Raw genomic sequence first — 13,547 nt, forward strand, 5'->3', positions numbered from 1 at the left:
TGCTCCCCAGATGTTTGTCTCTGCCCACCCAATGAAAATTGTCTCGCTACACTCCTTTCAAGAAATTGAAAGGTGGTCACACAGAGGAGAGCTAGGATCTTTTCTCGATCATCCCAGAATGCGGGACACAGAATAATGGGTTCAAGTTACAGGAAGTCAGATTTCAGCTGAACATCAGGAAAAAGTTCCTATCTGTAAGAGCAGTATGACAGTAAAACCAATTACCTAGGGAGGTGGTGGGTTGTGCAACTCTGGAGGCAAAAGTTTTTCTCCCTGTCTCATAATACTAGAACTCATGGACATTCAAAGAAGCTGAATGTTGGAAGATTCAGAACAGACAAAAGGAAGTACATTTTTACTCAGCGCATAGTTAAACTATGGAATTTGCTCCCACAAGATGCAGTAATGGCCACCAACTTGGATGGCTTTAAAAGAAGATTAGACAAATTCATGGAGGACAGGGCTATCAATGGCTACTAGCCATGATGGCTGTGCTCTGCCACCCTAGTCAGAGGCAGCATGCTTCTGAAAACCAGTTGCCGGAAGCCTCAGGAGGGGAGAGTGTTCTTGCACTCGGGTCCTGCTTGCGGGCTTCCCCCAGGCACCTGGTTGGCCACTGTGAGAACAGGATGCTGGACTAGATGGGCCACTGGCCTGATTCAGCAGGCTCTTCTTATGTTCTTATTCAAGAGGCAGCTGGAGGCATGCTTTAAGTTGGATTCCTGAAATGAGCAAGGGGTTGGACTCCCTGGCCTTACAAGCCCCTTCCAACTCTACTATTCTATGATAGCTATGACCTCATCCTGAAGCTGGCCCTCACTAAGGATGTTCTAGAATTCCGCCCAATTCAGATTTGGCACAAAAATTTCCATTAATTCACTTATTTCCTATCATTGCAGACTGGATTTTTATGCAGTGATTTTCCGCAGCTATTTTTGGAAATAGATTTTGAAAAAAATCTATGTCTAAAATATTGATATCAATATTTCCTTCAATTTATCATCATTTCCCTTATCATCATTTCCTTTCAAAATATCGATATTTCCTTTCAAAATATCAATATTAATATCAATATTTTTCTGAGGGGGAAAAATTGATTGGTAAAAGCAGCAGCCTGCAGACAAAAAATGAACTCGAATCGATACCAGCCTATTAGGTTGACAGAATGCTTCCAAACTGGCACTAGCCAGCAGATCCCATTGCTAGCCCTAACTCAGTAGAGGTCAAGCCCCCAATTCACTGAAATTTCTCATCCACTGTCATAGCAACATTTTGAATGGGACTCTGGTATTATTCAACATTACATGTTGATTCCAACAGACCTTTTGTTTCCTTGGAAAACGTGCCCAGGATCATGGGCTAGGATGATTATTTATAGCTGTGATTTTAAATGAGCTAGTTACCAGTTTTAGAAAACCCAGTAAACATTTATTACTACCTCAGGCTGCAACATTTTTTTCTAAGAAGAGTGTTTCATTGTGGTGGTTCATGGAGCAACATTAAGACTCCTTCCTTAAGGATTAAAGCTCAAGAATAAAAATCTTCTAAGATGCTCTTACTCTTTGTGAATGGTAACTGGAGTGTATGAAAAGCAATTGGAACAAGCCCATTGAAGTAGAAGGTTTATCTAGCAGGCATAAACAAACTAGTTTATTGAGAATTAAATAGACATATAGATCATCCCTTAGCTGCAAGGGACAAAGAACACATGCATTTAAAGCAGTATCATGCCACATTAAATGGGCATGCTTTTCCCATAGCATCCTGGGAACTACAGTTTCTTCAGGATTCTGAGAGTTGTTACGAGACCCCTATTCCCCAAACAGAGCTACAGTTTCTAGAGTTCCTTGGGGAAAGGGATTGATTGTTAAACTACTCTGGGAATTACAGCTTTGTGACGGGAATAGGGATCTCCTAACAACTCTCAGCACTCTTAACTACAGTTCCTAGGATTTTTTGGGGTGGGTGGGTGGGAAGCCATAATTATTTAAAGTGGTATAATACTGCATTAAATGTATGTCCTCTCAGAGTAAATCTTATTGAATTCAGTGGGACTTATTCCCAGACAAATGGGGTTAGGATTGCAGGGATTGTTGGCTATCCCTGACCAAATCTGCCAACTAGATGCATACATCTCTGGCTTATAAATGTAAAGATTAAGATTCATTCATTGCTATGGTGCTGCAAGCCTTGTTTTATGTACTTACTTTACCCCAAGTCTTTGAAGTAAAGATGGGAAAGGGCTGTAGCCCATTGGTAGAACATCTGCTTTGGATGAAGACAGTCCCAGATTCAATCCTCCGCATCTCCAGAAATGTCTTCTGTTTGAAACCCAAAAAAGCTGTTGCTAGTCAGTGTAGGTAATACTGACCTAGACAGACTAACAAGGCAGTTTGCTATATTCCTATGAAGCAAATTACATCTGGCACAGTGGTCTATGTTAATCATTTATTTGCAGATGTAAATCTTGGGCTCATGATATAAGGTATTTTATCAGTACTTGAATTAGCATTGGTTTGGGATTTAAGGATGTGATATTTTAATATTTCCAGTAGCTCACACTCCATTAAATTATATTTTCGTGATGACTACAACAGCAAATATAAAAACTTCTTACTTCACACTACTTTCATAAATTGGTTGGAAATGACCCTCATGAACCAACTTGAAATCCTCTTTTCTAATCTGACCTTAAACCTCTCATGAATCTGTTCAGACTGTGTGAATTATGAACCTATGAAAATAATTTCCAGCCATATCATAGCTCCATGAATATATAATCCTCGAACAGATTATTGCTGACTAGAAACATTTTATTGCTATGTAGCAAATGAACACAAATGAATTCCTAACAACCATAGCAGTTAAAATATCTAATAACTTTTAATGGAATTAGATAATTTGGCATGTAGCTTACAGAAGGTAATTTGTTGGAATGAAATTATATTATTCAAGATTTGGATGTCATTTATGAACAGATAAAACATACAATCAATAAACAAAAGGACTGAGTACATTTGCATCCTCTTTAATTTAATTTTGATACTCTAAAGGTAAACCAATTCTTCATTAAAACTGCAGAATCAACAGGACTGAAAATGTCAAGTACAGCTGCAATGTGTGACTACTACAACAACAATGAACTAGTAGGTGATATCTGAGAGTTTAGGTTGACAAGCCAGTCCGTCATGGAACAGAAAAAGAATCCTAAACATTAGACATGTGGCCAGATGTACAGCTGCTATCAAAAAATTCCTCCCCTATGGAGGAATTTACCTGCATTCTATTGCCATGGGCTGAATATACACCATACATTTAAAGCACATGATTTCCCCCAAAGAATCCTGGCAACTGTAGTTTACCTCTCATAGAGCTACAGTTCCTAAGATTTTTTAGGGGAAGCCATGTCCTTTAAATGCATGGTGTGTATGCCCTCATGTTATCAGGCTCTGGCTTCTCCTTCAAGCTCAGAGGAAGACATAAGGGGCAGAGGCACTTCTTAGGGAGTTGCTGTTCTCAGTTCCCAGAACCAGGCTGGAGGATGTGGTCCTGCCAGCTTCCTCGGACTCAAGACAATCCTCTCAATAAATTCCCAATCATTTCCATGCTGTAAGATCCAATGAATGTGACATCAGGCAGTGACCCTTAAAAGCACCGAGAGCTCCCCAGAGGGGCAAGGCTAACGATAAGACCAGACCTTCCAGCCTACAAGGCCTCAGAAAGCTTCTGCACTCTGCTGAATCAACAGTTTTGCACTGTATAGATGGAACTGCTCCAGGCAGAACCTTAAGTACTGTTCTGTCCAGGGTCTGGATGTGACTCTGCCTTGCCTGATGAGATCCTGCTCGTAAGTGCCTCTGCCATGGACCATTCCCACCACTGGACACCTATATCACAGTGTTTGGCATTATACTGCCTGCCCTCTATTTCACTGGCTGCCTTTGGCAGAGAACAAGGAAAAATAGAACATTGGGACACAGTTAAGTCCTCCTAGACATGATGGAAGCGGTGAAGGTGGGCTTTACACATGCAGCTGCAGTTTTATTTATTCTGTTTGACAGGGTTTAAAGGTAAAGGTGTCCCCGCACTTGTAGTGCGAATCGTTTCCGACTCTTAGGGTGACGTCTTGCGACGTTTACTAGGCAGACCGTATATATGGGGTGGGATTGCCAGTTCCTTCCCCAGCCTTTCTTTACCCCCCAGCATATGCCGGGTACTCATTTTACCGACCACGGATGGATGGAAGGCTGAGTGGACCTCGACCCCTTTTACCGGAGATTCGACTTCCTCCTTCCGTTGGAATCGAACTCCAGCCGTGAGCAGAGCTTTCGGCTGCGTTACCGCCGCTCACCACTCTGCGCCACGGAGAATCTTTTGACAGGGTTCACATACCGCTTAATCATCAAAACCTCTAAGCGGTTAAGTTTTCAGAGGCAACCATGCATTCAGTGGCAGCCATACATTTAGCAACGTGACTCGATTGTCCCTAGTAACTCAGACAATTGCTATAAAGGACATTGGCAGAGATCCAACTCTAAGCCACATGGGTCTAGTTTTCTATCATCGCTAGCTTGGCCTTAAAAGAAAACAATTTAACAGCTTAACCTCTAGCCAAGAACGGGGAGGTGGAAGGAGTGGGATAAGGTGGGTAACATGAGACAAACGATGGAGAAAAAAGTAAAATGAAAGTCAGGAATTTTGATGGACTTAAGAAAAAAAAGCCCAGGGAGGGCAAGGTGGTAACATTCATATCTGAAATAAGCACATCTAAAATATAGAAAAAGTATTCAGATGGAGGCACTGCCTGGATTTCTACTCTGCTGCCGGGCCAATTTGCATTTCATTCTTTGGAGAGGACCATAACTTCATTATTGCTGTTTTACTGATTTTGTAACTTTCCCCCTGGACTGTAGTCAATCACGTGAGGACTGTGTATTTTCCCATTGGGCATTATACCTGATGTAAGCCCAATAGGTTCATAACCTGTTTTCCCCCTTAGCAGGCAAGGACAAAATTAGAAACTGTTTTGCATCCATCTTATATTGACTGATTGGTTGTCTACTTACTAAGCAGTTGGCAATAGAGGACCTGTAAACTTCTCTTCATGGTATCATCTGCTCCAGGTTGTCCTGCAGTTTATTCATGATTCTGTCTAGCAGATGAAGAAAAACAAAACAAAACAGGGTATGCATAAGTTGTGTTTTACTTCAAAAGGCGCCATGCTGCCTTACTAGGATCTTTGGCTGTGTAGAAAGATGGGTGGTTATGAGATGGGTGCTCCTCATGCATACACATTTTTTGCAGTGCCCACATGACATTGTTGGTATCAAAATTATTGCCAGCCCATATCCCCCCTCCCCAATTCAGTCTGGATTTACCATTTCCGGGAAAATCCAGTAAATAAAACACAAAACAAACTGTTGCCAGTAACTCTTTTGCAATATCTCAAAGACCCGTTTGAAAATTCCTATCTGGAAGCACCCTAACTTAAGTAATGGAACATTTGTGGGTTTTTTTAAAAAGTAATACATAACAGAAAGTCATGTGGGTATGTATATTTACATTAAGAAAATAACTCATCATATCAGTTTATACTATGATCTATCTATCTATCTATCTATCTATCTATCTATCTATCTATCTACCTACCTACCTACCTACCTACCTACCTACCTACCTACCTACCTATCTATCTATGTAGAAAAGAGAAGATAAATCACTCATACTATCAGTTAATACATGGGATCAGATTAAAATATGCCATTGCCTAACCAGAAGGTGCTTCTGCTCACTCAGAGTTTCAACAATTTCTGCCAATTTCTCTCAATCTGCAGTCCCCATGAGGCACATCTTCTGCCACTGCAAAAGCGAGGGTCCCCCATGATCCTCAAGATTAGGTACAGGGAGAATGCAGGAAACTGCAGTGGGAAAGGGGAGGCAGGAAAGCCCCATTCTGCTTGGGGTCTTCTGCCCACATTTTCTTGGGTCCAAGCCAATGAAAAGATAAAGAGCTCATACTGGAGCAGCTGCAGTATTTAAATAAGAAAGGGTCCTCATGTTGTCCAAAAGATACCTGTACAATTATTCCATGAAAACAATGACTAATTTATTTATATAATGGTACAGCAGAGATGGGGAACCTGTGGCCCTGCATATGTTTTGGACTCCAGTTTCCATCTAGCCCAGCCACCATGGCCACTGATGAGGTATGATGGGAACAACATTTGGAAGGCCAGAGTTTCCCCATCCCTACACTGCAGAATTTTCTTAACTATCTACATGAGATTTCTTACAGAGGATTAGTATCACCACTTCTTTCTTTACCCCTAGTTTTGGTAGTAAGCATGCATCCAACCAGTTCATAATGATCTCTGAGCAGTTCCACACAGAAGAGAAACAACAAAGCTCACAGGCGATTATTATGTTGATTGATTGATCGACTGATTAGGTTTATTTATATGCCACCTTTCCACAGCGACCTGTACCCAAAGTGGCTTACAATAAACATTCAAAATAAAAGCAGTGGGGTAGGGGAGAGAAGTCAGTTTACAAAACATAGCAATACATTCAAGTAAGACAAAAATAAACAATTTAACAAACATAAAATAAATTCAATATTACAAAATAAGCTAGACTTAAATGCATAAGTACAAAGAAGAAAGCCAACAGAGCTCCAGATGTGCATCCAAGGAGCCTCAGTAGCTGACTTCAATCTTCACATCCTTTCCCCCAAAACACAGGGACCAGGATCCATTACATTAGTTTCGTGATGGCACAAGGGCTTTAGCCTTACTTTTCTTGAAAAGCAAACTGCTTCTGAAACTGAAGGAAGTTTGAAATGCAGTTTGAGATATTGCACGGAAGTCAGCTATACAAAGTGGAGTGGGGGAGTTATACATTTCACAGGAATCTGTGTAAGCCTATGCTATAATCTTTGGATCCTGACCACAATTTTTTCTCATTGCTGTTAGATCTACAAAGCTCCCACCAGCCCCTATCACAGAGCTCTATTGTGGAGCTTGTCACTTCAGACTGAAGAGCCAACCCTTGAAAACAGTTTACACTCTTTAGGCACTTGATATCTTACAGGAACTTTTCCCTATCTCCCATCTAAAGGCATTTGTGAGCTATTCTAATGCCCTTCACTACAATTCCTTCTAAGCTTATTTAAGAGATGATCTTGAAGGCATCTGCAATACCAGCCAAACCAATAAACAGCACTTCACCGCTGATTAAATGCCAGGAGTTTATGAAAGCAGAAGGACCATATTTGATTTGTAGATGGAAGTCTCCAAGGATTGCCATTTTTATTAGCTCCATTTGGCAGCAGAAGAGGCAAAACATTCACTTATGTTATCACTTCACAGCTCTTTGTATTCACTGTGACAAAGAATACTCCCATTTGGATATCTCTCTGCTCCCTCACCCCCAATTTCATTTTAAAACAGGTTGTGAATGTGAAAATCATTCAATATTTCCTAGAGGGAAGATATCATGTTCACTTAACTAAAATAATATTTACTAAATTTTCATTGATCTTGTTTATAAAACTACATTGCTTAAAGGTAAATATAGGCTTTAAAGCAGGGGTGGGGAGACTTTTTCAGACTGAGAGCTACATTCCTTTCTGGGCATGCTTCCGGGGTCCACATGCCAGTAGTGGGTGGGAGCAGGGGGAGCAATGAATATAAATTTCCCTTTGCACAGTCGGCTAGTTTCTTCACACACATACACACTCCTCTCTACCCTCCATCTAGGCCAGCTTTTCCCAACTGGTGGGCCACCAGATGTTGTTGGACCACAATTCCCATCTTTCCTGACCATTGGCAATGCTGGCTGAGGCTGATGGGAGTTGTGGTCCAACAACACCTGGTGGCCCACTAGTTGGGAAAGGCTGATCTAGGTCATCAAGAAGCATTAGTGGAGATCAAGGACACATTCTAGTCTGGCAAAAACACTCAAGGGAATGTGAAGAAGGGCCAATGGGGAATGTGGCCTGGGGAGGAAAAGTGTAGCTTGGGGAGGGCTCTAAGGGCAAGACAGAGAGGCATGGAGGGCCACATTTGGCCCCAGGCCTAAGATTCCTCATCTCTGCTTTAACAGTATAAACAGAGGTATTGTGCTAATATATACAAACCTGTCAATAAACATTCTAAAGCCTTAGGCATATAGTTACTGACTGCCCACATTCTGGGGATGGACTGGAGTATAGTAATAGCAGGCTTATGTTTCCCTCTTTATTCCTGCCACAGATGTCTCATGGGGACCATCAAAATACAGCCAGATACTTACCTGTACCGTTGCTGGCGTTTGCCCCCAAATGCCAGACTGATGAATTCTTCAGCATATGCCAAGAAACAAGAATACCACTCTACAGTAATCACTAGCAGAAATATAATATCTAAATTTAGGCGCTCGCTGTCATCTATCTGCATTTATTTATTATGCCCAGTGCATGACTGCCTCTTGAATTAAAACATCTACTGCAAATTGCACTATGTAATAATTGATAGGTTGTTGTGCTAATTTTGATGGTACTTAAATGGAGATGGATAATTTATTGATTTCTGACACACAAGAACAGGCTTATCCATGAAAAAGAACCATATAACACTTTGGAGATGTTCATCTTTTTTTTGCCAAAAGCGTAAAATGAAAAAACCCAGACCATTTAGGCCATGAACCTTATATAACATTCTATGCAATAAACTGAGTAAGATCCTTTGGGTCAAATCCTACTTTGACTTTATAGCTTATAAATTTAAGTGAAGCCATTTGGTTGAGCTTGGGTAGGTATGGATCCTTTTGGGTAAAAAATTAAAAGTGAAGAGGACAGCTTTTAAAAGTAACACAGAAGGGTACCATGAAAGAAAGCACAAGGGAAGGAAAGAAAACAAAAATTGAAACTTGCAAGGGAGAAATACACCAAAATTGATCAAACTCTAGTCAAGCAATATACGCAGTGCTTTTCTAAGGCTGCAAACCTGTACCTGGGGGAAGAGATGGGTGAATCTGTCAATTTTGGTTTCTCTCAGTTTGTTATTTTTCCAGTCTGAACTTCAGTTCCTCACATTTCCACATCAGTTCATGATTTTAAAAACAAACAAACTAGGGGCTGTGCCCCTGCTCACATTGCTCACCAACTCCATCTACAATGCTGTCCCTAAACCTCCCAGCCCTCATCAATCTGTCTACCCTTAGACCTTGCCACCACCCCCAGATTAACTTATTAAACCTGGGTAGACAACTGTCTTTGCTCTCACCCTGTGTGCCAACTTTGACAGGTGGGAGGCAATCCACATGCAAATCACATGATACAAATTGTGATGTCACATGATTTACAAGAGGTTTGCCCTACCCACCTGTCAAAGTAAGCACACAGGATGGGAACAAAAAAGGTCCCCAGTGCTAGTCTAATGAGTTAGTGTGGTGTGTTTAGACCTGGCTAAGCTCCCTCCCTTTTCCCCTTTTAGACCTAGCTGAGCCCCTTCCCTTTCCCCACTTTAGACGTGGCAAAGCCCCTTCCCTTTTCCTCCCCTTTAGACCTGGCTAAGTCCCCTCCTTTCCTCCCTTTAGACCTGGCTAAGTCCCTCTCCCCCCTTTAGAACTATCTAAGCCCTTTCCTCCCCCTTTAGACCTGGCTAAGCCCCCTCCCTCCCCCATTTAGACTGCCCTGTAATTCCTCTGTGGCTTGCCTGATCTGGTTCCTGCCGCCTCCTCTCTCCTCCACTGCTGCAATGAGTGAGCAAGTTTCCCAGGTAGTGATGGTGGTGGTGGTGAGGTGGGCTCCAGGGGCACCTCATCCCTCCCTGACTTGGAGGAAAGGGAGGCCTCATGGTAGTGATGCCGAGGCCTCCCAGGCCCCAGCTCTGTGGCTTGCCTAGGCCACCACCACTGCCCACTTGCTCGCTCTCCCACCTGCCTGCCCCCTACCACCACCACATGGCCTGGAGGAAAAGGAGGCCTTTCAGGAGTGATACCAAGGTCTCTCAGGAGCCAGCTCTATGGCTCCCCCAGGCTACCACTGCTGTTGCCCACTTGCTCATTCCCCAGAACTCTCGCTCTCCCACCTGCCTGCCCCCTACCACCACCACATGGCCTGAAGGAAAGGGAGGACTTGCGGTAGTGATGCTACCTTCACCCACCCCCTGGCATAGAGGACAGGGAGGCCTCATGGAGCTACCACAGTCTGTTGCTGTGTGGGTCGCCCAGCCTACTTGCAATCCTGCTCTCTGCCACAGGATACTAGGTTGTCAAGGTGCAATTTGCAGTGCCACCTGTCTGTGGCACTGGGGCTTACATTTTTATGTATATATAAAAGCTCCTCATGAAAATTATCAGCAGTTTAGTGCAAATGTCTCTTTATACACATATCTGTAATTACGTCAGACACATTTTTGCAACACATATTTCCCCTAATATTTATATTATCCCTAATGTAAATATTTTTTGTGTCATTTTCACTAATATATGCAATTTAATACACATACTACCCTACAGCATGTGCATTTTTCTACACATTACTTGGCTGGAGAACTGAATTGCAAAATGCAGAAAAGTGAAAATTTGAAGGATAGCTATTTCGGTCCACACATTGTTTTGGAAAGCACAAATTAGGTAGATTTATCTTTAAAAGTAAACAGAATTGAATCTCTCTCCCATCCTACCTGGGAGTAAATCACATTAAACCTGACTGCTCAAAAGTAAGCTCCATTGAGTTCAAATCCTGATATTTGAAAGCAGAAATTATGTTTATATCCCCAAGAAAAAGAACAAATTCTTTATAGCTTTCTCACACTGTGACATTTTTCTCATGCAAATGGCATGTTTTCATGGAAAACAGGAAAACAGAAATTGAAAGAAAGGAAATACAGAATAACATTAATCAGTTGGAATGCTTTGTGCAAAAAAGCAAAAAAAGCCAGGTGCAACCATTTTAAAATCATAAATACTTCAGCATTGGGAATCTACCCTCTTGGGTGGGCTCACTTACAAAAAAACAGTTTTAGCTTTTTAGAACAGCAGACATAATAAATATACCAACAGTTCTGAAGTAGTAAAAAAATTCCATCCCCACTAATCATTTAGAGGTTTTCCATCTAGTAAGCAGTATATAAATGTTGTTAAATAAAATAAACAACAACAACAAAACAACAAAAAGAGTAATTTCAGTCCCCTAACTGTTTTAACTCCTGTCTATGGAGAAAATTCACCTGAAGTTGCAGAAATCTTCAAGTGAACAAGGTAAAGACATACAATGATTCTATGAGCTACAGAAGCAAAGACTTTGGAATTCATGTGAACTAATGTTAGGCCAATTGTGGACAAATGAGAACTCAGTTTTAACTCTTTATAATACTGTATTTTTAAATTGTTGTAACCTGTCCTGGGAACTCATAACGACAACAACTACATTCAACTGATCAAATGGATTGAGCATATATTTGGAAGAAGGGTTAAAAATGTGGGTATCAAATTGCATTTTAATCTCAACTTTGCTTTGTAAAAATGAGTTCAGTTCATCTGCTGGCGTACAGCAACTTTCTAAACCTGGGGTGAAGGATACACTTTCTGACTATGCCGCTCAAAGGCTAGACTTATCCACATGTGTAGTAAGTAAGTGCTTCATTCATCAAAGCTAATGTCAGAGAGCATTAGTGAATTCTTATTGGTGTTATGCATGGGACCTTGGGAGATAGCGGCATTGAACAAAATAGTCAGTACTGCATTTGCCTAAAGCAAAAGTGATTAGAGATGTGAAAGCCTGGAAAAAAACTGGAAAAAATTTCTGAAGCCCTTTTTGTTTTTTTCCTGAAAAATTGAAAAAAATGAAGAAAAATGGATTATGGAATGTTTTATTTTACAATGATGAATAAAATGTTTCACTGAATCTTGGTCCCCACCTTTTTCTCAGTTCTTTTTATGGGAATGGATGCTTTATGTCTGCTTGACACTGTGGAGGACTAGTGGAGACATAAATAATTTTCTTTGTTATTAATGCTGATGGTTTCGTCTGTTTTTTTTTTAATTGTTTTTTGCCTGCTCCTCATAAACTGGCAAAATGAAAGAGGTTCCTTACAGCTCAGGAGCTTGTAAATCCATTTGTTACAAAAAAAAAAAAAGTAAAAATTTAAAAAAGTAAATTCAATTTGTAATAATAGTTTGAATAAGATTTACTTTTAATATACCAAATGTGATACTTTTATGCCAAACCAACTTGTACATAATTACATTTTATGTTCCTGAAGTAACAAAGTGACTTTCAATCTGTAAAAAGTGCTAATATTGAATTTTTTCAATTTCCCCCCAAATTTCCTATTTTTTTCTGGAAATAACTGAAAAAAAAACATTTTCCCCCATGGCTTCAAAATTTCCAGACATTTTACATTTCTAATGATGAGCCTGTGGCCCAGCAGATGTTATTGGACTCCATCTCTCACCAGTCCCAGCCAGCACGGCCAAAGGTCACAAATGATGGGAGTTGTAGTCCGGCAACATCTGGAGGGCATTCCCCATGGTGCCTTAAAACATATACACAGAGAAGCTATTAATCTCTGTATTATTTTTAGGAACTTTTCTCTTAAATCTTCTTTCTGATCATAATGGCTGCATCTATAACGTGTAATCATAATGTGTATAATGTGTGAGGATGAATGGATGTGTGAAATCTCCATGCAGAGCCAAGGTACTGTCTTCCCCAATGAGTGATTTTCATCCTCCACTTTGTGGTGAACTTTGCTTAAATCAAAGAGGACAGATAAGACATAATGGTGAACAGAAAACAAAAGAGTCCGGTGGATCTGACAGGTCCCCAAACATTGGGTCATTCATTATGTCTGAAGGAGGAGGATGCTGACAGTGTCCTAGATGAAAGAAAAACAACTGAAAATAAAAATTCCTACCACATAGCAAGCTAGATATTAAGGCTAGGCTAGAACATTCTCCTTGACATCTAGCTGAGGAGAAAATTTAAAAAAAAATATGGAGGAGCATTCAGTCATGTAAGCCTTCACCTGCAGTCTCAAGCTGTGTAGTCCATACGCAGGTTTACCACATCAGTCAGAGGTAGGTCTCTGACAAGCAGGAACTGGCAGAATTATGAAACATAACTGGGACCTGCAACAAAATGCTGTAGCATGTAGAACACTCCATCCCATTGTCCTTCCCAATTTTCCATTCCCTGCAACAGTTTTGGACTGTTTTGGGTGTCCTTCCCTTTAGCATTGTACCCTGAAGTTGCTTTAATACTCCTGCAAACCTTGGGGTTCCCCAGAGCCTGCTGATTACTTTCTCTTGTATGTAGATTGTGCCATTTTGAATACATAACAGAACTAAGAACCCTGTTAGTATATATGACAACCCAGGAGAAAAAGTTATGATGAAAGAGAGAGCCTGAGTGATTAGGTGTGACAGTCATATCTCATTGATCATCCAAGCAGCGAACCAAAAGTTCCTGATCTTACACTGATTGGGTGTGTGTGCTTTCTTGCATCAATAGGTCCCAACAGGATAAAAGTTGTTGGTGCAGGAAGGCACTGCTGTTGAGT

The 13,547-nt window shown here is 40.9% G+C and overlaps 1 protein-coding gene across 1 annotated transcript in view; it reads right to left on the minus strand.

Moving 5' to 3' along the window:
- TMEM108 (transmembrane protein 108) overlaps nucleotides 1–13,547 on the minus strand; it is a 286,424-nt gene that overhangs the window by 152,795 nt on the left and 120,082 nt on the right. Inside the window, exon 3 of the mRNA XM_061587798.1 lies at nucleotides 5,067–5,152. Coding sequence (XP_061443782.1) covers nucleotides 5,067–5,106 — 40 coding nt within the window. The 5' untranslated portion in view covers nucleotides 5,107–5,152. The remainder of the gene's footprint in view (nucleotides 1–5,066; nucleotides 5,153–13,547) is intronic.

The sequence above is a fragment of the Rhineura floridana genome, chromosome 10, assembly GCF_030035675.1.
Source record: "Rhineura floridana isolate rRhiFlo1 chromosome 10, rRhiFlo1.hap2, whole genome shotgun sequence".
Classification (NCBI taxonomy): Eukaryota; Metazoa; Chordata; class Lepidosauria; order Squamata; family Rhineuridae; genus Rhineura; species Rhineura floridana.